Source organism: Manis pentadactyla, chromosome 10 (assembly GCF_030020395.1).
Source record: "Manis pentadactyla isolate mManPen7 chromosome 10, mManPen7.hap1, whole genome shotgun sequence".
Taxonomy (NCBI): Eukaryota; Metazoa; Chordata; class Mammalia; order Pholidota; family Manidae; genus Manis; species Manis pentadactyla.
The window spans coordinates 128,451,348-128,473,457 of record NC_080028.1 but is presented as its reverse complement, the minus strand read 5'-3'; the positions used below and the strand labels follow the sequence as shown (position 1 = coordinate 128,473,457).

General features: G+C 65.2%; 5 protein-coding genes across 20 annotated transcripts in view; 3 read left to right on the top strand and 2 right to left on the bottom strand.

Annotated features, from left to right (window-relative positions):
• The first annotated feature begins 785 nt into the window (after positions 1-785).
• SPSB3 (splA/ryanodine receptor domain and SOCS box containing 3) lies at positions 786-4,948 on the top strand. Of its 2 annotated transcripts, none has more exons than XM_036915919.2 (6): positions 786-917; positions 3,281-3,402; positions 3,487-3,674; positions 3,755-3,857; positions 3,928-4,053; positions 4,198-4,948. In XM_036915919.2, exons 1-6 carry the CDS (start codon positions 853-855, stop codon positions 4,536-4,538), a joined length of 945 nt encoding a protein of 314 aa, XP_036771814.1. In that variant the 5' UTR covers positions 786-852; the 3' UTR covers positions 4,539-4,948. The 2 variants fall into 2 exon arrangements, with proteins under 2 accessions (XP_036771814.1, XP_057343795.1); XM_057487812.1 differs by having other exon boundaries at positions 3,228-3,402.
• A 155-nt stretch (positions 4,949-5,103) lies between these two features.
• On the bottom strand, positions 5,104-6,438 carry EME2 (essential meiotic structure-specific endonuclease subunit 2). The gene is given in 4 exon segments (XM_057488035.1): positions 5,104-5,999; positions 6,001-6,046; positions 6,171-6,318; positions 6,402-6,438. Coding segments are annotated over 4 exon segments (381 nt in total). The 3' UTR covers positions 5,104-5,849.
• On the top strand, positions 6,397-7,569 carry MRPS34 (mitochondrial ribosomal protein S34). 2 transcript variants are annotated; one of them, XM_036915936.2, is made up of 4 exons: positions 6,397-6,754; positions 6,848-6,890; positions 6,969-7,289; positions 7,516-7,569. In XM_036915936.2, the coding sequence occupies exons 1-3, from the start codon at positions 6,437-6,439 to the stop codon at positions 7,259-7,261; spliced, it is 654 nt and encodes a 217-aa protein (XP_036771831.1). In that variant the 5' UTR covers positions 6,397-6,436; the 3' UTR covers positions 7,262-7,289; positions 7,516-7,569. The 2 variants fall into 2 exon arrangements, with proteins under 2 accessions (XP_036771831.1, XP_036771830.1); XM_036915935.2 differs by having other exon boundaries at positions 6,398-6,754; positions 6,969-7,569.
• Positions 7,570-7,600: 31 nt separating this feature from the next.
• Positions 7,601-8,907, top strand: NME3 (NME/NM23 nucleoside diphosphate kinase 3). 2 transcript variants are annotated; one of them, XM_057487814.1, is made up of 5 exons: positions 7,645-7,891; positions 7,980-8,110; positions 8,192-8,293; positions 8,362-8,474; positions 8,563-8,907. In XM_057487814.1, the coding sequence occupies exons 1-5, from the start codon at positions 7,846-7,848 to the stop codon at positions 8,678-8,680; spliced, it is 510 nt and encodes a 169-aa protein (XP_057343797.1). In that variant the 5' UTR covers positions 7,645-7,845; the 3' UTR covers positions 8,681-8,907. The 2 variants fall into 2 exon arrangements, with proteins under 2 accessions (XP_057343796.1, XP_057343797.1); XM_057487813.1 differs by having other exon boundaries at positions 7,601-7,891; positions 7,980-8,293.
• A 40-nt stretch (positions 8,908-8,947) lies between these two features.
• MAPK8IP3 (mitogen-activated protein kinase 8 interacting protein 3) overlaps positions 8,948-22,110 on the bottom strand; it is a 44,562-nt gene continuing 31,399 nt past the window's right edge. For 6 of the 13 annotated variants that reach the window (XM_057487808.1, XM_036915893.2, XM_036915899.2 and 3 more), the window contains 23 exons: positions 21,468-21,479; positions 19,417-19,474; positions 19,004-19,156; positions 18,151-18,232; positions 16,751-16,881; positions 16,388-16,444; positions 16,118-16,288; positions 15,341-15,467; positions 15,026-15,121; positions 14,731-14,886; positions 14,023-14,188; positions 13,152-13,334; positions 12,872-13,061; positions 12,654-12,773; positions 12,496-12,576; positions 12,347-12,414; positions 12,107-12,255; positions 11,528-11,699; positions 11,332-11,445; positions 11,120-11,158; positions 10,766-10,945; positions 10,514-10,663; positions 8,948-10,443 (listed from right to left, as the gene is read on the bottom strand). In XM_057487808.1, the coding sequence (XP_057343791.1) occupies positions 10,322-10,443; positions 10,514-10,663; positions 10,766-10,945; positions 11,120-11,158; positions 11,332-11,445; positions 11,528-11,699; positions 12,107-12,255; positions 12,347-12,414; positions 12,496-12,576; positions 12,654-12,773; positions 12,872-13,061; positions 13,152-13,334; positions 14,023-14,188; positions 14,731-14,886; positions 15,026-15,121; positions 15,341-15,467; positions 16,118-16,288; positions 16,388-16,444; positions 16,751-16,881; positions 18,151-18,232; positions 19,004-19,156; positions 19,417-19,474; positions 21,468-21,479 (2,777 nt within the window). In that variant the 3' untranslated portion in view covers positions 8,948-10,321. Of the gene's footprint in view, positions 10,444-10,513; positions 10,664-10,765; positions 10,962-11,119; positions 11,159-11,331; positions 11,446-11,527; positions 11,700-12,106; positions 12,256-12,346; positions 12,415-12,495; positions 12,577-12,653; positions 12,774-12,871; positions 13,062-13,151; positions 13,335-14,022; positions 14,189-14,730; positions 14,887-15,025; positions 15,122-15,340; positions 15,468-16,117; positions 16,289-16,387; positions 16,445-16,750; positions 16,882-18,150; positions 18,233-19,003; positions 19,157-19,416; positions 19,475-20,636; positions 20,655-21,467; positions 21,480-22,110 lie in introns of those variants that run through there. The other 7 variants (XM_036915895.2, XM_036915891.2, XM_036915896.2 and 4 more) reach the window with 3 other exon arrangements.

Genomic DNA, 22,110 nt, shown 5'->3' with positions numbered 1-22,110 from the left:
AGAGCCCGGAGGTGGGTAATGACAACAGTCGTGTCGCCGGGGGCGGCTGCGGGAGCGCAGGCCCGGAGGGGCGGCCTTCTGGGCAAAGGGCAGGAGGCAGCCGGCCGTGGAGCGAGGCCAGCAGGGCGTGGAGAGGTGCGGGGACCTTGATGGCCCGCGGAATTTGCCTTGTGTCTTAAGAACTGTGACAGGCTCTGAGTAGTTTTACGATTTGGTGATTTACTTAAATTAAAAAGATTTGTGTTTCGAGGAAAGCTTGGCTGTAGTAAGAGTGGGAGGGGCCCGAGCCCAGGCGGCCGTGGGTGGGACCACGTGGTGGCCCTGGCTGGGGAGGGGGTGTGGCGGTGGGAGGCCTCGGCCCACGGGTGGGAGGGACAGGGAGCTGCTGGGATGACAGCCCCACGCCTGGCACGAGGAACCGGGAGGTTAGGGATTCCATTTGTCAAGCTGGACAAGGGAGGCGGCTCCGGCCAGGGCTTGAGATGCCTGAGGGACAAGCGGGCGGACAGCTGGGCTCGGGAGGCTGCTCAGAGGGGCTGACGTGCATCTGGGAGCCATGGATGTTTGGAGGACATTCCATATTCTCTGCCTAGGTTTTATCAGGGTGCTTGGACACTGGAGTGAGGTGCGAGTTTGGGAAGAGAATTCCAGAGCCGTGGCTTGGCATCTCCTATCGGGTGGGTCTGGCACAGCCCGAGGGCAGAGTGCACGGGCTGTTGGGACCCCTTCCACGTGCTGCATGCATGTCTTCTTTGCTGAAAACCTGTGTTTTCTTCTAGATCCTGTCCACCATGGCCAGGCGTCCCCGGAGCAGCAGAGCGTGGCATTTTGTTCTGAGTGCAGCCCGTCGAGATGCAGATGCCCGGGCCGTGGCTCTGGCAGGGACCGCTAGCTGGGACTGTGACTCTGATGGGCAGGTAGGTCCCAGTGGGTGACGAGGGCATGGCTTGACTAGGGTGCAAAGATGGCGCTGTGGGCAGAGTACAGGGCCACCAGCCTCCAGCCCTACGATCCCTTGGGAGTTCTCTGCTCACCCAGGCTAAGTACTCACGTGGTCCCAGGGTGACAGGACTTCAGGACAAATGCCACATCCCCGACGCGCTTCCCTCCGGAGAGAGTGCTTGTGGGTTGTTTGGTCCGTGAGTTGAACAAAACCTACATTTCGCTTAACCAACCGGTTCCCAAAGGTCACTGTTAACTGGGTGTGTGTCCCAGACGTGTCCTTTGCCTGTACAGAGACAAAACTCCGCATTCGTGCACGTGCATGTATACACACATCTGCATGTAAAAAAAGAACTTAAATTCTCAAAGACCAGAATCCCCGTGCCTTCCTCTGCTCAGCAAGTCCTGAGCTCTGGGAGGCTAAGGGATCCGGATGCCCTCGGAGAGCAGCTCAGCCCGGTCCCCAGGCTGCCTGACGCACTGCCCAGTAACACCCACTGCCTCCTGTGGGGGGGGGTTGTGCTTGGAGGACGTGGTTCTGTTCTCACAGCCACCTTGTACGTAGCCAGGTGCCCTGGGTCAGGGTGGGTGCCCTCCTCCCTAGAGCAAAGGCTGCTGAGCCCTGTGGAACCACCAGGATTTGGGGAGAATTGGAGACGACAGTTCTGGGTTGGCAGCATCTGGAGCCCCCATCCTGGGGCCTCCCCAGCTCCCTGTGCAGGCCAGCAGGAGGCCCCGGCCTACATTCCTGTTTTGCCTTCAGCTCCCACTGACCACGTGGCCTGGAACAATCTGTTCTGAGCCTGTCCCTGCCCTGCCAACTCAGTGCTGCAGGATGCAGGAGGTGCTGGGGGGCCAGGGCTGCACCCCACATATGCTTACAGCACCGTGTCAGCTGATAGGCTTGGAGCGCTTGTGTGGGTGTGTGACCTTGCGATCCTTTGAAAGCTGAACAGACGCCTCTCTCTGCCCTCTTTCTGTCTCACGGTGGGCTTGGGGCTGCCTCCTGCCCAGGGGCTGGTGTACAGGCGCTGACTGGGTTGACCTCCAGGGCCTGCGGTGCAGGCTTCTGGCTCAGTAGAAAGGCATTGCCTCTGGTCAGTCCTTCCCCTTGGTGAGCTTCTGCATGGGCCCCGGTGTAACAGGAAAGGAACGAGGGCCAGGCCCCTCCCCTGAGCTTAGGTTCTGGTGGGAGGAGGTAGACCAACAGGGCAGAGGAGACAGAGCCTGAGAAGGGAGTGGGGACGGGGGGAGAGCCTCTTTGAAGTGACATTTAAAAACTTTGCTCCAGGGGCAGAGACCCTCCAGGGAGACAGGTGGACACAGCAGGTGGCTGGGCAGAGGCCGCCCAGCAGGCTGGTGTGGGTGGGGGGCAGCCTTTAGTCTTAGGGTGGCGGGAGCTGCCCAAGGACTGAGCAAGGTCACCTAGGCTGCCATGCAGAGGACATTGCAAGGAGACCTGGGGCACCCAGAGGTTAGGAGAGTGGTGGAGGCTGGCGCCTGACTGGACCCGCAGGCCAACTTATGAGGGCTAGCAGAACGGGCACTGGGGTCAGAGACCTGGGCAGCGAGGCCTCAACCAAGGCAGGTGTTTGGATGGGCTTGTGGCTGCAGTGCAGGAAGCAGGTGGACAGGAAGCACCTGGCTGGTCTCCAGGAGGGCCTGTCGGTCGGCCAGTCACCAGACGAGGCTGCTTAGACCCCCAGGGTTGGAGCACGTCCCAGCGGGGGGGCCAGGCCCCAGTGAGTGTTTCCTCAAGGCGTGGCATAGCGCTGGGCTCACTGTGGCCTGTGTGGGGGCCAAGGGCTGTCCTCTGCTCAGACAGCAAGGGGGCCACAGCCCAGCACAGGCACCCCCAAGAGAGGAGCCGCTATGCTCAGCAGTGGACTTTGCCATGGGCTCTTCTGCCCAGGCCCCCCAGCAGGGCCGCAGTTTATTTGTCTAGAAGCTGCCTGGAGAATGGCAGATGGCTGAGCAGGTGGCCCTGCCCTGGGGCACATTAGTGGCTGGGCTCCCAGGACCCCCTTAGCTGTGCAGAAATTGGGTCGAGCCCTTGCGCCCACTCCCAGGAAGTCAGTGATCCCAGGCCTTTGGGGAGGAGGTGTCCAGGATCACTGGGTGGCACCTGGGAAGGGTGGGCCAGCTGTGCGCTTGGGCCCAGGGAAGCCCTTTGAGGCGAAACCCCCAGATCCCTTCCTCAGGGCATGGAAACAGTGTGAGCCACTGGCGGGCAGAGGGCAGGTGGAGGGCTTGGCGGGTGGGCGCAGCCAACCCTTTCCTCCCAGCACAGTGACTCAGACTCCGACCCTGAGGCCACGGCCCCACCACCCGTCCCCAGCGCTGTGCCTGTGACCGGGGAGTCCTTCTGCGACTGCGACAGCCAGAGTGAGGCGCCCTTCTGTGGTGGCCTGCACGCCGTGCGCCGGGGCAGGGACTGCCGCTGCGGCGAGGAGGACGACCGTGAGCAGTGGGCGCCTGGGCTGGGCTGGTGGCCTCCTGGACGGGGCTCCAGAGACCGCCCTGCCCGATCTCTTGCTCTTGCAGATTTCGACTGGGTCTGGGATGACCTGAATAAGTCCTCAGCCACCCTGCTGAGCTGTGACAACCGTAAGGTGGACTTCCACACGGAGTATAGCTGCGGCACTGCAGCCATCCGGGGCACCAAGGAGCTGGGGGAGGGCCAGCACTTCTGGGAGATCAAGATGACCTCGCCCGTCTACGGCACCGACATGGTAAGTGGCCGCACGGCGCTGGGGAGCTGCCGACCGCCCTGCTCCGATCCCTCCACTTCTGCCCACCCTGCCATCCCCAGATGGTGGGCATCGGGACGTCAGACGTGGACCTGGACAAATACCACCACACGTTCTGCAGCCTGCTTGGCAGGGACGAAGACAGCTGGGGTCTCTCCTACACAGGTGTGCGGGGCCTGGGAGAGGGGGGCCGGGAGGGCCGAGGCAACAGAGCTCACCCCTCTGCGGCCCCCAGGCCTCCTCCACCACAAGGGCGACAAGACGAGCTTCTCCTCACGCTTCGGCCAGGGCTCCATCATCGGGGTGCATCTGGACACCTGGCACGGGACGCTGACTTTCTTTAAGAACAGGAAGTGCATAGGTGAGGTGGTGTGATCCTGACGCAAGCCTGCAGGCTGTGCACCCCAAGGCTTCCTGCAAGGCTGTCCTCCCAGAGGCCCAGATTCCCTGTGGGGGTGGGGAACGGGGTGCTCCATCCAGGCTCACGCTGCACCCCACACCCCAGGGGTGGCGGCCACCCGGCTGCACAACAGGAAGTTCTTCCCGATGGTGTGCTCCACGGCGGCCAAGAGCAGCATGAAGGTGATCCGCTCATGCGCCAGTGCCACCTCCTTGCAGTTCCTGTGTTGCTACCGCCTGCGCCAGCTGCGACCTGACTCAGGGGACACGCTGGAGGGCCTGCCCCTGCCACCCGGCCTGAAGCAGGTGCTACGCCACAAGCTGGGCTGGCTTCTCAGCACAAGCTGTGGCCGCCACCAGCCCCCCGCATCCTCACCCAAGGCCCCCACACACCCTGCCAGCCCCGGGCCCCGGCGCTGCCCAAGGAAGCGCTGCCAAAGGACCTGACTGACCTGCTGGGGACCGCCGCCTCCTGGGGCTGGGCAGCATCCCCTCCGGCCCTTCCTCCAGCAACACTCCGGGGCCACAGCAGAAGGAGGAGCTGGGCTGAGGGCCGTCCCGGCTGTCCCCCCGCGCCTGAGGCTGTCAGACCCTGTGGGTTAGGGGCCGCAGGCCAGCATCCCGAGAGCAGGATTGGTGCACCTGTGTGCCGCGGGTGCTGGGTGTGCGGACAGCTGCTGCCCCGGCTCCTGCGGACTCAGGCTGCGGGCCCGGGAGGCCGGGGCCTGCTGCCTGGATGGTCTCCGTAGGGCCTGCCGTCCCTGCCCGCGGCCTCGCATTTTTCTAACTTGCTTTGCATGTTGTCTGCTGTTCTTGTCTGAGACTGAAACAGTGTAATAAACTGAGTTTATGTCCGACCTACAGAACGGTAGAGTGCAAGCAGCCCAGAGCCAGGTGGGGCTGAAGGCAGCCACAGCTTCCCTGTGGGGTCTGCTTGCCTTATGACACGCTGGGAAGAGACACTGGTCGTCTCCCCTCAAGACTGTCTTACTGCTTCCCTCCTCTGAGGCTGCCACCTCCATGCCTCCAAGTGACCAGTGTTTGTCCCCTGCATGGGCCTTGGGCACACACCAGTCCTCCATTCCCCGTATCCCCTCCAGCTGGCTGGGCACCTCCTGGTAAGGGTTTCCTCTTCTGCCCATCCCAGTTATCCCAGGGCTACCCTGCATCCTCTCTCTGGGGTCAGGACTGGCAGAGGCCATGGCGGCATGCCTGTTCCTCCAGTCGGGTAGGAGCTGGGCTGTTGCCTGTCAGTGGGCCGCACAGCCTGCCTGCAGCCCTGGTCCCCGTGTCCCTGTCTGTCACGGGCCAAGAGCTCAGTGGGCTCCCCGTCTCACCACATCCCTGGTGGCCAACCAGAGCGCCCACCGGGGGGCATGCTCTATGCAGCCCCTCTCCCGTTCAGCAGGCTGGGAAGCCCAACCCCTCACGACTGGGGAACTGCTATTCCCCCCATTCCCCATCCCCCAGGGGCAGGTGGATGACACCCCGCAGAGGCTCCGGCCAGTCTGGGGCCCACACCCCAGGAAACACTTGTGGGGACATTCAGGGAACTGCTCTCCAGCCTCGGTCGCGTGCACCCCAGCAGCTGTGAGGCTGGTGGCCACGGCCAAACCCAGGCCCTGGCAAGACTGCCCCACAAGAGGCCTGGTGTGGGTGCCGGCAGGAGCACTGCCCACAGCCTCAGGAAGGGGCGCTCCTCAACCGCAGCGGAGTCCGGGCATTGGCCCGGCCTCGGAGCAGCGGAGTGGCTCACCATCACCCACACCGTGGGCCCCGTCCTTCGCCTACTGGTCGTGACCGCAGCGGCTGCCCTCTGCTCAGCTGCAGGGCCGAGGGGCTGCTCCACCTGAGGCTCCGGTCCGGACGCAGGGGCTCCGCGAGGTACTCGCAGCCCGGGGCGCCTAGGGGCCTCCATCAGGATGTCGGCACCCACATCTTCCAGGATGGCCGCGGGGGCCGGAGGAGAGAACCGTCACTCGGACACCGCCCGGGGGGAGTGCGGGCCCCAGACCCCCAGTCGGCTCCAACCAGCTGCCCGCTGACCAGGCGCCTTCCGAAGCCCGGCCCGCACCTGGGTCCTCGCACCCTGCCAGGCACCGGCCCGCCTGCTTTGGACGCAGCGCTTGGGACGCCGCCCTGCGTTCCGCCGGGGCCCTCGAGGCGGCGGCGGCCGAGGGCGAGACTCCGGCTGGGCGGCCGCCGCAGGCGTCGGACCGATGCGCGCCTCGGGGCCCCACGAGCGCCACTGCCAGCCGGCCTCCCCGGCGCTTCCGGCAGCTCCCGGCCGCTTTTGTGCGGCGCACCGGCCACTTCCGGCGAATGCTTCCGGCGGGGCGCGGGCCATGGCGCGCGGAAAACGGCCGCGGCTCATCGCCGAGCTGGCCCGGCGCGTGCGCGCCCTGCGGGAGCAGCGGGAGCGACCGCGCGACTCGCAGCGCTACGCCCTCGACTACGAGACGCTGTCACGGCCGCTCTCGGGCCGCCGGCTGCCGGTGCGGGCCTGGTCCGACGCGCGCCGCGAGAGCCGACTGCTGCAGCTGCTCGGCCGCCTCCCGCTCTTCGGCCTGGGCCGCCTCGTCACGCGCAAGTCCTGGCTGTGGCAGCACGACGAGCCGTGCTACTGGCGCGTCACGCGGGTCCGGCCCGACTACTCGGCGCAGGTGCGTGCCGGTGCTTGCGGCTGAGCGCGCGCCTCTGCCCCGGTGGCTGCGTCCGGCGGGCTCCGAGCTGATTCCTCCCCGCTTGCTTTGCAGAACTTGGACCACGGGAAGGCCTGGGGAATCCTGACCTTCAAAGGTAAGGCGGCCGAGCCCAGGGGGCGGCTGCTGCCAAGTGTTGGGAGAGCATGTGCGTTAAGCCCCGGGCTCTTCCCAGGACACACGGAGAGCGAGGCCCGGGAGATCGCACAGGTCATGTACCACGACTGGCGGCTGGTGCCCAAGCACGAGGAGGAGGCCTTCACTGCCTTCATGCCGGCGCCCGAGGCCGCGCTGCGATCGGTGCCCTATCCGCCGCTGCTCCGGGCCATGATTCTAGCAAAGCGACAAAAACAGGGGGACCCCAGCACCGAGGAGCCTGCGCTGAACCTGGGGAGGACGCGCATGGATCACTGGGACTACCCTGCGAAACAGGAGGCGAGGAAAAAGGCCAAGGGCACCGCGGTCTGAAGCGGGGCTGGCAGGCCGCCTGCAGCGGGTACAAAGAACAGCTTGGATCCGCTTGCCAGGGACTTGCTGAGGCTGTTCTTAGGGCAGGGTGTAGGGGGTCTGCCCTCTGGCCTTGCTGTCACATCCGGCCCACATCCGACTGAGGGGCCCCCCGCAGGAGCGGGCCTGGGGGAAAGCTGGAAGCAGAGGTGCAGCTGGCGGAGGGCCCCGTGCAGGCACCTGTCACCGCCATGCCGGCTCCTCTTTCCCATTAGGTGTTGCATCTGCCCGACTCAGAAGCCGTGAACGCGAATAAAGCAGTGACGTAGCCCTGGGTTGTGGTCTCTGAGGTTGCGGCTAGGGGACCACAGCGGTTTATCCGCGGGACTGTGGGGGGAGGCCGGCCGAGGCGCTGGCGGAGGGGAAGACGGAGCGGGCAGTGGGGAGCCCCCGGGCTGCGCACCGCACGGCCATGGGGATCCTGGGCTGGGCGTGAACGACGGGCATCGTCTCGCCGCGCCCGCGTCCACGTCCACAGCTACCGCGGCGCTAGGGCGGCGGGGCCCCTTTAAGCGCAGGCCCCGCCCCGCCGCCCCGCCGCCATCATGATCTGCCTGGTGCTGACCGTCCTGGCCAACCTCTTCCCCGCGGGTGAGCGCGGGGCCCGGCGGGCGGCGGACCAGGGGCCGGGGGGCGCACGGGGCGGCCCCGCCTGAAGGCCCTGGCCGCCGCCCCGCAGCCTGCGCCGGCGAGCACGAGCGCACCTTCCTGGCTGTGAAGCCCGACGGGGTGCAGCGGCGGCTCGTGGGCGAGATCGTGCGGCGCTTCGAGAGGAAGGGCTTCAAGCTGGTGGCGCTGAAGCTGGTGCAGGTGAGGCGGCGCGGGCGCGCGAGCGGACACGGGGGTGGGGGGCGCGGGACCCCGGCGCTCGCGGCCCTTCCCCACCCCCAGGCCTCCGAGGAGCTGCTGCGCGAGCACTACGCCGAGCTGCGGGAGCGCCCCTTCTACAGCCGCCTGGTCAAGTACATGGGCTCGGGCCCGGTGGTGGCCATGGTGAGTGCCGGCCGGGGGCGGGAGGCGGGGACGGCGGGCCCCACGTGACTCTCCCGGGCCGCCCACAGGTGTGGCAGGGCCTGGACGTCGTGCGTGCCTCGCGGGCGCTCATCGGGGCCACGGACCCGGCCGACGCCCGGCCCGGCACCATCCGCGGGGACTTCTGCGTCGAGGTCGGCAAGTAAGGCCGACCCCTCTCCAACGCACATCCGCAGGGCGACGCCTGCCCCCAGGGCGCTGCCGCCCGGGTTCACGCGCCTCTCCCGCAGGAACGTGATTCACGGCAGCGACTCGGCGGAGAGCGCCCGCCGCGAGATCGCGCTCTGGTTCCGCAGCGACGAGCTCCTGTGCTGGGAGGACAGCACCGGGCACTGGCTGTACGAGTAGGTCCCACCTCGGGCCCTCGGAAGGCCCTTCCCGCGGGGATCAGGACACCCCTTCAGGGCTTCCAAGAGCGCAGTGTCCGCCTGGCAGGCCCCGCCCCAATAAGCACTTGGCAGCTGGAGCCGAGCTGGGGCCTGTTCACAGCACAGCCCCAAAGGCTCCAGGACGCCTACCCTGGCACAACTTGGTCTGGCATTACTTTTCACAATAAACTGGAAAAAAACCCCAAACTGTCTGTTCTTGTTAGTTTGGGCCCAGGGGACACTGAGATACGATGTTGACATTTATTACATACAGAGTAGATACATAGGTTTGCTTGCAGGGCCAAAGCCCGAGGATGGCGGTCACCCAGCCCCTTCCCCCAGCAGCACCCTCCCAGCTCACCCCCTGGCACTTCATGGCCCTGTGGGAACAGATGAGGGACTTGACATACATCACAGTGGAGAGTGGCAGGGTAGCAGGAGAAGCCTGCAGGTGCACACAGCTGCAGCGGTGGCTGGCTGGACTCGAGGGAGGCTGCCCAAGATCTGTGCTTCTCTGGTGGGAGGTGGGTGGGCAGCAGGGCCTGGGCTGCTCTGACTAGTGCCTCTATGAGCAGGAATAAGGCCTAGTCCTGGGCAGGTGGGGGAGGCTCTGCAGGCCAGGGTAACGCCCCTCAAAGCAGGTGGGTGCACACCTAGAGCCAGCTGGAGGCAGCTCCTGTCCTTGGCCCTTAGCAGCCTAGTCCACTGTCCTCAAGGGAGCAGGCCACGCTGCCAGCCCCAGGCACTTAGCAGGTCTTGGGAGCCAGGCCCCTCAGAGACTGCATGGGAGGCAGGCGCTAAGCACACCATGCCAGTCACCCTGAGGCTGGACCTGCGTTCTAGGACTAACTCCAGCCCTGGCAGCCTAAGAAGTACCACCCTAGGGGCTTCTGGGAGGGGCTGGACTCCAGAACCTGCTCCTTCAAGGTGGGTCTCCTGCCCGGAGAAAGCTGGGGAGCACACAGGTGAAGGCCAGTGACAGCTTGCCCCACAGGGGGCAGGATGAGGGCACCTGTGTCTTCTTGAGCAGCTGCCCCAGGGAGCCTGGTTACGAGCTATCATGCCAGTTCCGGGATGGCAGGGATAGAGGGGGGGAGCCCAGGGAAGGCCAGTGGCTGAGCTGGCCCCCCTTAGGGTTGGACCCCCACCCCTTCAGGCAGCAGGCAAAGGCAAGCAGGGTCAGGGTGGGAAGACAGTGTGGTGAAGCCCCCGCAGGGTTCCGGGAATAGGGGTAGTGGGGAGCCCGGGGTGGGGCTGGGGACCGCCTGCAGGGGCTTCCTTCGGCCTGACCCACCCTGGGGTTCTGCCTGGCTCTGGCCCTGAAGTGCTCCTGTGACTTGAGGACTTTGGGTTGGGCACCAACCAGGAGCAGCTGGGAAAGGGGTTCCGAGAGGTTCTGCCCCAACCTGGTGAGAATGCTACCCCACTCCCCGCCACCTTCCCAGCCAGACCCTGTGGGCCGCTCCTGCCAGCTCACGAGGAGGCCCAGACCTAAGGGGAAAGCTGCAGGTTGAGAGGTTAGAAGAGGGTGGAGCACACCTGGCTGCCTGTGGGCGGGTGGTGGGCAGCGGGTGGGGTTGTATGTACATATGGCATCAGGCGAGGCAGTGGGGCAGCAGCCTCACTCGGGGGCATAGGACACCTGCCACACAATGATGTGGCTGCGCTCGGCCTTGGACAGCATGGGCTTCACCTGGACCCCGTCCCCTCCACCATCCTCCGCCTCGTCGTCCTCTCCGTCGCCTGTAAGGAGGGCAGTGAGAGGCTCGAGGCAGCCCAGGCCGGGCCCCTGGCCCGGGCAGCACACACTCACCAATGCGGAAGTCAATGTAGCCTTCCCCACCGCTCAGCACCAGCACGTTCTGCAGCTTCTGGTCCTCGGCGTCGACAGCAGAAGCAGCAGGCCCTGGACTCTCGGACGGACTGTCCAGGACGCTGCCGTTCAGAGTGGCCAACACGTTCCCTGTCATCGGGGCACAAGGGACTCAGGAGCAGCCGGAGACCCGCACTGGCTCCCAAGGGTGGTCAGGGCGGCAGCAGCCTGCATAAAGCAGCCCGGCCTCACCTGGCACTGACACGAAGAACTTGACGGCGTCCCGGTGCCCGTGGAAGCAGAGCTGGGCCTGGGCCATGGAGCAGTAGGGGATGAAGCTGCTGGCAGATTTGTCACCGCTGTCGTCGCCGTACACATGGATGATGCCCCCTGGGCGGGCCCCTTCCCCACACGTGGGAGACGTCTTGTTGGCTGGGGAGAGAGGGGCCTGGAGAGGCTGAGCCCACCTGCTGGGAGGGCCCATTTCTGGAGGGCGGACAGTGGGGACCCCAGGACCACAGGGGAGGGGCAAAGCCAGCCTCAGCCCTTGGGCTGTCCCGGGCAGGGGACTTCCTTGAGTGCAGGAGGAGGGTGCTCTGGACTCACCTCGGAGCCCCAGGAGCTGGCCTCGGTGCAGGACCACGGCTGGGGAGGCAAGGGGCCGAGCATGGAAGGGAGAGGAGAGGAGCCGTCACGGGGTGGCGAGCTGGGCAGCCAGCGTCCTCCTGGGTGCGGCCTGCCAGAGCACACCTGCCCCAAGCCCTGACCCTGCGCCCTTCAGTGGCAGCCCCCGCCCCCTGACACCCAAGGTCACTCACTCTCCGTCAGCGGGATGGAGATGACGACTCCATTGCCAGTGCCCACCCAGAGGCGGCTGCCCGCGATGAGCAGGGCCGTGATGCGCACGAAGGAGAAGCCCAGCTTGCCCGTGCCTGGGGTGGGAGGTGGGGTCAGCACGGCCAGCTGGACAGCCCCCCAGCTCCCCAGCACACCCAGCCCAGCGCAGCCCCTCACCCAGCATCTTGCTGACGTAGGGCTCGATGTCCACGTCCTGCAGGTGCTGGTGGGTGTGGGCGTGGTAGAGCCGCAGCGTGGAGTCCAGGCGGATGGACACCCACACCCCGTCACCGATCCATGCCAGCTGCCGCACCTGGCTCTCCCGCCTTGGGTGGGCATCGAATGACTTCTGCAGGGTCACGGCAGCCCCGTCAGTGGGGGTGGGGGTGCCCTGTGTCTGCTGCAGCTGAGGCACCTTGGCCACTTCTGTGTGGCCTGCGCTCAGTGCACCCTTCCTGCAGCATTGCTTCGCCACTGTGGGTCCAGGCTCCTGGAAGTGGCCCCACCACCCACCCCCGAACCCTTGGTCTGCAGCCCAATGGCCCAGGGGAGGTGTGTGGGGCCCCCATAGGTGCTGGTCTGACTTGCGGCTGGACGAGTTGCCCTACTGCTTGCCTGTGACCTTGGACAAATGAGTCAATGCCCTGAGCATGTTTCTTTTAACCCACGAAGCCCCCAACACCTGTCAGAAGGTCGTAGTGAGCAAGGCTGCAGCAGGAGCCCCCTCGCCTCCCGCAGCCCCTGCCCGGCACTCGCCTCGATCTGCATAGTCTTGGGCTGGATGACGTGCACCTTGTTCTTGTAGCCGCACCAGACACGGTCGTACACGACGGCCATACAGCGGATGGAGTGGTGTGGGTGGCCCAGGTCCATCAGGTGATAGTTGCTCAGGTCCCACTGGCCATCTGCAAGAGCCCAGGACACTGGCTCAGCCTGGCCAAGGCCCACATCTGCTCGCTGGGGGGTGGCTCACCTGCCTGGTCCCAAAGGCCTCACCTTCACCTCGGTGGAAGATGGCCAGAGTCCCGTCTGCAAGAGCCACGAGCACCCGCCCTTTCACATGCCTGGAAAGGGAAGGTGGTGAGCCAGGCTTAGGCCAGGACACCAGGCCCCTCCCACACCCGGCCCTGGCCAGGGTCACATACACCAGGCTCAGCACGGAGTCCTTCAGCTTGATGGAGTGCAGACACTGCTTCCAGTTGGCCACAGCTGAGTGCACGTAGAGCCTGTGGGAGGAGGTGGTAGTGGGTGGGGGGCTCACCTAGAGGTCCCCACGAATCCCGACCTCCAGGGCCCTGCGTACCAGCCATTCTGGGCTCCCAGCCACATGGTCGGCGCAGCACTGCTACTGGGCCCTGCAGAGCCTCCATTGGGCTGCAGCTTGGGCTGCGTACCACTTCCATCGGCTTCTGGCCCTTGTTCACTGCGGAAAGGGGGGCGGCTCCGAAATGGTCCATGGGAGCCTGTCCCCACCCACCTCTGCCATTCTCCCTGCCCTTCACCTCCATCCCAGGGGCCCACCTGCCAGGCTGGGCACTGGGGCCTGGGGTGGGAGCCAGGTCAGTGAAGACGTGCTCTGTGAGAGGCCCAGGCCGCACTGTAGCTGCCTCTGCCTCGCTGGGCCCAGAGTCTGGCACCTCTGTGGCCTCTGTGGCCTCCTCCGTGGACTGAGATGGGTTGACCTTCCCACTGGCGACAGCCGCCACCTCCCCTGTGGAAGGGAGGGATGAGTGTGGCTGGGCATGGGCAGGAACAACGGGGCAGAGAGAAGACAGCCAGCATGCTCATGCCCTGGCCTCACCCTGGCCCTTGTCCAGCACTGGGGTGTCCCCTCGGGAGGAGCAGGTGCTGCGTGGCACGTTGCAGCGGGTGGCACAGCCCACGAGGGTGATGCCGGCCAGCACGCCGTCTGCACTGGAGTCCTCAGGGTTCATGTCGCTGTCCAGGAAGATCTCCCCTGGAGGGTAGTCGCTGTCACTGGCCGCTGCAGGGAGAGGCACGGCCCCATCAGCCACACGGAGGGACCCCTGCCGCAAGGCCACACCCAGAGCTCCATTCCCGGCGCAGGTGCGAGGGGAGAAGCGGAGGGCTGCTGGCCACGCCTGCCCCCCAGTGCACCACACTTCCAGCTGGCCCCCGGCTCCTCTCACAGAGCCTGGCCAGCCTCCACTTGTGGGCCCCCCTGCTCACAGCCACCTGCCTGGAAGCCCAGGAACCTAGCAAGCGTCCTCTGTCCGGTTGGCTCTAGGTCAAGAGGATTGTCGACACAGTGTCTGGGAGCAGACAACGTGTGACCGCGTGACAGATTTCGAGAGCCCTGAAGAGCTTGGCCATCTCAGCAGCACCCTGGCCCAGACCTGGTCAGCCCTCTCCTGCACCCCCAACGGCCAGGGCGTGCAGGGGGGTCTAGGCCCCACCAGCAGCTCACGCTCAGCCCTGGACTGATACTTCCACCTGCCAGGGGCCTGCTGCTCATCCTAAGGCCCAAACCCTCTCCTTCCATTCAGGGGAGTGGCAAGACTGCCAGCAAATGCCACACCACGTGCCCCACACCAGCCCCAGGCATCCACAGCTGCCACAGGTAAGTGTTGCTGCTCTGCTGGCCTCATCACCCAGTGCCCTGTGTCCCGAGCAGCTAAGTCCCCCCCTGGACAGAGGGCAGCAGCACTCACCAGGGATGCTGGAAATGCACAGGACGTGGGCATTGCACACAGTGAACTGGTCCACAACGGTGCCTGGCTGGTTGGCATCAATGATCACCACCTTGCTGGTGCTCAGCGTGCTGGTGAGGACCCATACCCTGCTGGAGGTGGCATCCGCCTCCGGGGTCTCCTTTGCCTGTTTCAGAGCATGGGAGACTGAGGCTGCTGCCAGGAGGCTGGGACTCAGCCCTTCACTTTCTATCCAGATCACGGGCTATGTGACCTTACTTCCACGGGGGGACACCGTGAGCTCCAGGTGGTTACATCACTGGCCCCCGGTTCAAGCCGAGACTCCAGGGCAGAGCCTCTGCAGCTGCCTCCTGCGCTCAGCCCTCCCGCTGCTCCCACACTGCCTGGCAAGGAGGGGGCCACCGGGGCAGTTGCCCCAGCTGCTGCCACCCATGCCCCCCAGTCCCGGAAGGGACTGTGGGGGATGTGCCACAGTGCCTGGCTCCTGGGGCTGGGCAAGAACCAGGAGGCAGCTGAGCCTCAGGCCTGCTGGGGGAGAAGGGAGTGCCCACGGGCCGACCCGTGCACTTCCCCCAGCTGTCCTCTCTGCCACTTCCGTGCAGACTCTGGCACTAGGTGCAGCCTGAGCACGCCCACCATGGCAGAGACGGCAGTCTAGCCCTCCGGCCACTGTGGGCAGGATGGCACTGCCCTGCCTGCCCCGCCTACCTTCTTCTCGGGGGATGTGTGGTTGCTCCTGGTCTCTCCTTCCATTTCTCGGTCACAGGTCAGAGGGTCGCGGCCTGGTGCGGGCCTGACAGCACTCCCGGAGTCGTCCTCGCTTGGCTTCCACCGGCTCAGGTTGACACCCGCGGCACACCATAGCTGGGAACAGGGGCGTGAGGTCCCGTGAGCCCTTTACGGTCAGCTGGCCCCACTGCTTCCCAGACCTGCCTGGACTCAGCCAGGTGGAGCCCTTTCCTGCCTCGCCCCCTCCCACTGGGCCCAGACTCCGCAGAGGGACCTTCATGGTTGGGTCCTTCTCCACCAGAGGACGGCAGTACACCGGGACAGGCACGTTCTTCATCCGAGTGTCCTCCTGGCCCCCACTGGGACTCAGCTGCAACCAAAAGGCACAGAAGATCCGTGGGTAGGAGGCCTGGGAGGCTCAGGTGCGTGGCAGGGTGCTGAGGCTGGTGACTGGGCAGAGCCGGGCTCTAGGAAGGCGGGGTGGTGGGGGCCTGAGGGGCTCCCCAAATAGCTTCCCATCTGCAAGCCAGACTGAGGGCTCCGAGCCCTCCCTCGTCCCCGCCCCGCAGCACACCCGGCCCCGCGGCACCTGCTTGTACTTGGCCGGCAGGCTCCAGCCGCAGGCCTGCAGCCGCCCGTCGTCATTGCGCACGTGCTCGCGCACCTGGCGGTACTGTTCCCGCTTCTGCTCGCGCCGCGCAGAGGAGGTGCAGTCGCTGGGCAGGAGGAACCAGAAGTCACTTCTTTAGGCCGTGACCGACAGTCCCGCGGACCTCCCAGGGAGCTGGACCCCCTGGACCAGCCTGCCCCTTCCCTGCTGAAGACTGGCCTCTGCCCTGTGGGCAGCATTTGACAGCAACTCCCCAGCTGCGGCCGTGTCGTGTGCCTGTCCTTGCTCAGGGGTCTGTTCCGTTGCTGCTGTCACTAAGGGCCAGCGGGCAGGGCCCTGCCGTGCAGACCTCCACACCCGGCCTTTCCAGAAAAACTTTCAGACTTGACACAAGGCACAGGAGTTCCCATTGCTGCCCTCGGGCCAAATTCTCGGTTTCAAAACTAAGGAAAACACAAACTTCCCAACAGACACCAATTCCACAGGAAGAAATCCAACCCCGCAGGCACACTTCCTGTCAATTCCCTAATCCCTGGTGGGCAGGTGTGCAGGACGGGGAGGCCACAGCCCTCCGACTAGGGGGTCGGCGGAGGGCAGCCTCTGCCCAAGGACACCCAACGCTCCCACGCGGGTAGGGGCGCAGTGCGCGCGCAGAGAGCCCATGGCACTGATGCCCGGCTGACCTCCCCGCCGTGGACCCCTTCCCCGCACAGCTCAGGGCACGGGGCCCCCTGAGCAGGCGGGCTGCTCGCTCACTCTTCCGGGAAGAACTCCAGGGGCCGGCTGCCGGCGGAGATCGGGCACATGGCGTGGCTGCGGCGCTGGCTGAAGCCGGCGGTGGTGGGCGACTTGTAGTGGATGTTCACGGAGGGGTAGGCCCGCTTGGCCGGAGGGGGGCTGGAGGAGGAGCTGAAGAGGCGGCTGAAGCTGCGAGGGGCACGGAAGTGAGGGGCCGGCCCGCGGGGAGGGCCCCCCAGGGCCCCCCCCCCGCCCCCGCCCCCGCCCTGGCGGGGTCCCCTGACTCACAACTGCCAGATGGTGGACTTCTTCTTCTCCTGGACAGATGGGTGCTCACGGGAGGCTCTACAGGGGCACAGGGGAGGAGCCCGGCTCGGCCACCGCCCACCGCCCAGCCTGCCACCGGCCACACCCACACGCCGCCCAGTCAGACCCTGCTCCGCCCCTCTCCTTGCCTGGGGCCCTCCCCTCGGCCCCACTCGGAGCGGAGTGTCTCCCCTCACCGGGCTGGGGCTGCCCGGGGGAGGCCCTGCTCTCCCAGTCTCTCTGACTCCCAGGGGGAGGACTCAGCCCCCTTCCAGTGCTCCCAGAAGGGAGGTGGGCTGGAGGTCAGGGCCTCTTTACAGCAACCACGGCTGCCGGCGGCCCCACCTGATCATCTCCGTCCACCGCACGGCCTCCTGTAGCTCCATCAGCCGCTCCTTGTACTGGTTGCGCTCCATGAGCACGCGGGCCATCTCCACCCGTGTGAAGCGGCGTCGCTGGGCCATGGGGATCTTGTCCTGCAAGACAGAGGCGCTGCTGCTCAGCCAGTGAGGCCAGGTCACTCGGCACTTGCTCTGGGACAGGCCTCCGGGGGTGGGCGAATTCCCCCACCATTCCTCAGGCCCATGCGGTGGGGAGGGTGTGGGCAGGAGGACAGGAGACAAGAGTATCTGTCCCCGACAGGACCACCTTCTCTCCAGAAGGTCACACAGTACACTGGGGTACTACACAGTGAGAGTGCCCAATGCCTCCCGTCAGTGCTGACAGGTGAGGCGGGCCCAAGGCGGGAAAGCAGGAAGAGAGACTCTAGGGAAGGCAGCAAGCAGGACCGCGGCGCTGCGTCTGAGTGGGACACTGGTGCGTCTGCACAGGGTCTGCTGCAGGTGAGTCCTGGGGCAGGGCCCTCTACTCTGCACAGCTACACGCCGGCACAGGGTTGGGGGTGCTGGCAGGCCAGTGAGGGCAGGCACCCTCCCCAGGGGCCCTCCCCACCCAGCATGGAGGTGCAGGTTGCAGCCCCAGGGCCCACACGAGGGGGTCTGCCCTGTGCCCCAAATGGGGGTCTGCCCTGTGTTCCAAGCCAGAGGCCTTGGGAGCTTTGTTCCTCTCAAGAGTGTCTGCAGGTGACACAGGAGGGGCAGAGAGACGGCTCCTGTCCACCGAGTCCCTGCAATGTGACCGGCCTCCTGATGCGAGTGGCCAACCACCCCGAAATCAAAGAGCCGATGAGCGGTGAGGCCGGCAGGCAAGAGCCCCTTGGGCTGAAGAGTACGCCTTAAGGAAGGCGGCCGGGTGGCTGGGCCCAGGCCTCTATTCTGGGCAGCAGCTGGAAGGGGTCTCTGTTGGGAAGGGCAAAAGCCCCTACCAGCCCCCCAACCTGAACAGCCACTCCCGGGAACACCCAGGGAGCAAAGAGCAGAGGGCTTTCCTCAGAACACTCCATGTACCTCAAGGGGACTTGAGGGCAGATGGGGGTCTGAGGGTCCCAAGCTGCCCTGTCTGGGGGACAGTGGTGGCTGACGCTTTTTCTGCAGCGCTGCTCTGCAAGTTGGAGCACCCGAGGTAGCAGCTGGGCAGCACAGGCTGGGAGACCCCCCGGGACTGTGCAAAATGCACTCACTAGGGCCTGGGGCTGAGAGGGGTCCTGTTCTGACTTCACCTTGGGGCTGGGGCAATGTCACACAGGAGGGGTGAGGAGGGCTCAGGGACCCGGAAGAACTAGCGCGTCCCTGGGGCCCACCCCCTGCTGCCCGCCCCCATGCCCACATGTTAATAGTGGAATATACCAGTTCTGTACAGAGATAGCTGCTCACATCCTCCACCTCTTCTTTGGGTTCACGGCGGGCAGTGATGGCCTCCGACTTCACTCTGTGGGGCGAGGAGGGAAGCGGGGCAGGGGTAAGGCTGTGTCCCGCCGCTCAGGATCAGGCCCTCAGCATCCCTGGGGACAGGTGGCCCCACACGCTGCTCACGTGTCCTTGAAACCCAGGCATCCATCCTGGCTGCTGCAGCCAAGGGCTGGGACTCCCACCAGGGCGGCAGGGTGAGCCGCACGGGGGCCACCCCCCTCGGGGCTCCGCCCACACCCCCTCTCCCTCTGGGGCCGAGGGCTCCGCTCCAGAACACTGGAACACCGTGCCGGCGGGAAGAGAGAGGCTACAGGTGAGGGCGCGGTGCTGGGGGGGAGACCCCCGGGCTTCCCGATGGGGCTCTGAGGCTGAACCCCGGCTGACCAAGGGTGGGGAGCTTGGGGTCCTGAGGACCCTCGACCATCTGTCCTCTCGTTCTCCTGAATGAGCATAAAGGTGTGAGCACAGCAGGAAGGCCTGCTCAGCGTCCAGAGAGAGGACACCCAAGATGCGACCTCTGCCCCTTGGGGGATTCCCGTGAGACTGGCAGAGGGGCCAGGTGGCCGGCAGCACAGTGGCCAGGCCCGGGTGGAGTCCAGTAGGACGGGGAGCTGCAGGGGGAGGGGGCGGAGCAGTGCGCGCAGGCCCACCTCGGGCAGCGAACACCTCAAGGGTGCAGCCGGCCCAGCACTGGCCGGTGGGGTGGGGAGGTGGCAGGCGGCAGGCGGGCGGCTCTGCCCCTTCCGCGGATCCCTGCCCACGGCGCCGGCCACACCCCGGGCCTGCCCACCTCCTCAGCTCCTCCTCCAGGTCCTTGATGCGGCCCTCCAGCCTGAGTTTGGCCTGCTTGGCAGCTTCCAGGTCCCCCTTCAGCACCTCCTGCTCCCCCGACAACTGGTCCACCTTGGCGATGAGGTCATTCTTCACCACGTTCAGAGCGTTTCTTTGGAAAGGCAGAAAGATGGGAGCCGTGTGTACCACTATACACATCATGTGACGGGGGTTCCAAAGGGGTACACCTGCACCTGTGTGGCTGAGGAGGCACACCCTGGTCGGCCCAGAACGTGGTGACAGGCGGCGACCTCCCGTCCCAGCCCCAGGAGGGGCGAGCTGGGGCAGGTGGTCCTGACCTGGCCCTGGGGCTGGCTGCCTTGTCTCGGGGAGGCCCTGGCCCTAGCGAGGTACAGGGGAGAGCGTCCTTACTTGGTCTCCAGAAGCTGTGAGTTCTCCAGCAGCAGGTTCCCCACTTCCTTGCCCATTCCTGAAATGAGAGGTGCAGAGGTAAAGCCAGACCTGAGCTACTGCGCCTGCCTCAGAGCATCACACAACCCCCGTGGGCGGGCTGCCCCCCGGAGAGCAGATGCAGGGGAGGCCCCGAGGCCACATCTGCCCCAGGCCACTGCACAGGGAGGCCACGCGGCCTGGGAAGAGGCCTCTGCTGGTCTCCCTGCGGGCTCTGCTCCCAACAGCGCAGCCAGGGGTGGACGGCTCCTGCGAGCCTCACAGGCGGCCCCAGCATGGCTCTGGGCACACTGAGCAGGCCAGGCCCCACTGCCTCGGCGGGCAGAGCAGCCCAGGGTGTACTCTGGACCGCAGGGGTGGGCTCTCACAACTCTCTGCCAGCACAGATCTGCACCGGCCGGGCCACCAGCACAGCCCAAGCCAACCCTGCTGGCCTCAGTGCAGCCACATCCTCTCTGCCCCCCCTGCTCTGGGGGTTCCAGGTCCCTGTAGGGCTTCCCCAGGGAGAACGGGGGCTGGTGCTGTGGGAACAGGGACAGAGAAGACAGCACAGGATGCAGAGAACACGGCTGACGGGATGGGATGGCCCTATGGCGATTGTGCCCTCGGCTGAGGCTGGGAGGACCCAGCCAGGGCAGTGGAAGGGGGCAGGACCCCACAGGCCCGGCTCTGGGCAGGCATGTCACAAAACCACCCAAGGGACTGAGTCTAATTCTTCAGGACAGTCTGGGAAAGCCAAGGGCTGCTCCTCCCATTCACTTCCCTCTGCAGCCTCACGCGCCCATGAGACAAGATCACATGCCAGGTGTGCCCGGGCCTGGGCTCTGCCTGCCGTCCCATCCTCACATCCTTGCCTCGAGCCTGGAAGCCTCCCTCCCTGACAGGGTGCACCCGACAGGCTGGGGCGCCCGGAGGCCAGGCCTACCGTGAGGGAGGCTGCTGGGGAGTCGCAGCACGAGCTCACCATGCCCACCAGAGGCCCCACTCCCGCCCACCCTGGCCCCACCCAGGTGCAGGGGACTGGAGGGCCTGCAAAACCACGGGCCAGCCTCCCGAGCCCCCCACCGCTGCCCCACCATGCAGAACCAAGCAAATAGCTCATGAAGTGTGAGGAGGTGTCGGGTGGACCGAGGGAACCGGAAACGGGAGACACACATACTGAAACAGGGCCTTGGCCTTACCAAAAAAATCATCGCGCACTATGGGAGCGTCAGGTCCCCCGGGAGATGGGCAACCGGGGCAGGAGGAAGGAGAGAGGGAGGGAGAGAAAACAAGCGCGTTAAGCTGAGTGAGCTGCAGGTGGGGCTCTCTAGGGATACTTCCAGCGGGCTAGGGGGGCAAGGGAAGGGGCGCAGCCAGCAGCTCCTGGGAAGCTCATCCTTGGGGCTGCAGAGGGCACCAGGCCAAGGGCACCTGGGGGTGAGGGGGAGGGTCAGGGCAATGCAAAGGACATTTTACACAAAAATCCTGGTTGTGGGGGAGGCGAAAGGATGGGAGAAGTCTGCCAATGCCTTTGAGACGCCTGTCAGGATGGGGGGCTGCTCAGAGGGTCCTACTGAGAAGCAGCCTCCCACATGGGGAGAGGGCCCTGAGCTGCGCTTGGCAAGGGCCTCATAGGAGCCCTGACCTCTGGGGTGCAGCCAACAGAGGGCAGATGCTACAGAACCGGACCTGCTTCCTTGTCTGCTGAACTGTTCTGTGGTAATGGCTCCAGAGAACCTTAAGCAGTGGCCCTGGGGAAACCTGGCTTGGAGAAGATGGGGTCAGGGGCACAGCAGCTCCCCCGTGGATGTCAAGGTCACTGTCAGTGGGCTAGTGGAGCAAAACCAAAATAAGCTTCCAAGCAGCAGTCGACTGGCAAGCAAATGTGCCTCAGGCCTGAAACAGAACTGGGGGATTGGCTGCACAGCCAGGGGTGACTGACAGCATCAAGGAGCATCCCAAGGTGCCACCCCGTTCCACCCGGGCCCTACGATGGGGAGGTGGGGCCACAGACAGAGGGGGATACACACCTGAGAACTCCCCTGGAGCGTGTCCAGCGAAGCACAGAGAGACGGGGGAAAGAAGTGATAGAGGTCAATTGGTGACTGGAATAAACAAAACAAAGAAATTCTTACTAATAAAAAGCAACAGTGACCAGTCATTTCCATGTCGAAGGGCATGAAGGAATACGAGCACGTCACCAGGCCTGTGGGTAACAAACCCCACAGGGACAGAAACCCTGAAGGGAAAGGGAGGCCAGAACGTGGGTCCAGAGTCCCATGTCTCACGTGGGGGCAGCCGTGGGAATTCAAGGCCTGCTCCCCCTCCATTCCCAGCACATGATCATCTGCAGCCTGGCTCCCTGCCGACGGGCAGTCAAGGCCTGCACAGATGGGCTGGCGTGACAGTGGCTGTGCGAGTGGGATTTAATGGTATTTGTCTTTCTCTGCCTGGTTTATTTCCCTTAGCCTGATACCCTCTAGGTCCATCCATGTTGTCTCAAAAGGCAAGACTTGCTTCTTTTCTATGGCTCAGTAATATTCCACTGTGTGTATGTATCACATCTTCTTTTCGATTCATCTATCGATGGGCACTTGGGTTGCTTCTGTAACTTGGCTATTGTAAATTGTGCTGTGATAAACATAGGGGTGCACCTATCTTTCCAAACTAGTG

Excerpts from the sequence above, each read along its gene's own strand:
- NME3 (XM_057487813.1), top strand. The coding sequence starts at position 7,846 with ATGATCTGCCTGGTGCTGACCGTCCTGGCCAACCTCTTCCCCGCGG. Across the intron at positions 8,294-8,361 it reads CGGGCCCGGTGGTGGCCATG|GTGTGGCAGGGCCTGGACGT; the intron begins GTGAGTGCCGGC and ends GGCCGCCCACAG. Across the intron at positions 8,475-8,562 it reads TTCTGCGTCGAGGTCGGCAA|GAACGTGATTCACGGCAGCG; the intron begins GTAAGGCCGACC and ends CCTCTCCCGCAG.
- MRPS34 (XM_036915936.2), top strand. The coding sequence starts at position 6,437 with ATGGCGCGCGGAAAACGGCCGCGGCTCATCGCCGAGCTGGCCCGGCGC. Across the intron at positions 6,755-6,847 it reads GGCCCGACTACTCGGCGCAG|AACTTGGACCACGGGAAGGC; the intron begins GTGCGTGCCGGT and ends CTTGCTTTGCAG. Across the intron at positions 6,891-6,968 it reads GGGAATCCTGACCTTCAAAG|GACACACGGAGAGCGAGGCC; the intron begins GTAAGGCGGCCG and ends GGCTCTTCCCAG.
- SPSB3 (XM_057487812.1), top strand. The coding sequence starts at position 792 with ATGGCCAGGCGTCCCCGGAGCAGCAGAGCGTGGCATTTTGTTCTGAGT. Across the intron at positions 3,403-3,486 it reads CTGCGGCGAGGAGGACGACC|ATTTCGACTGGGTCTGGGAT; the intron begins GTGAGCAGTGGG and ends TTGCTCTTGCAG. Across the intron at positions 3,675-3,754 it reads CCGTCTACGGCACCGACATG|ATGGTGGGCATCGGGACGTC; the intron begins GTAAGTGGCCGC and ends TGCCATCCCCAG.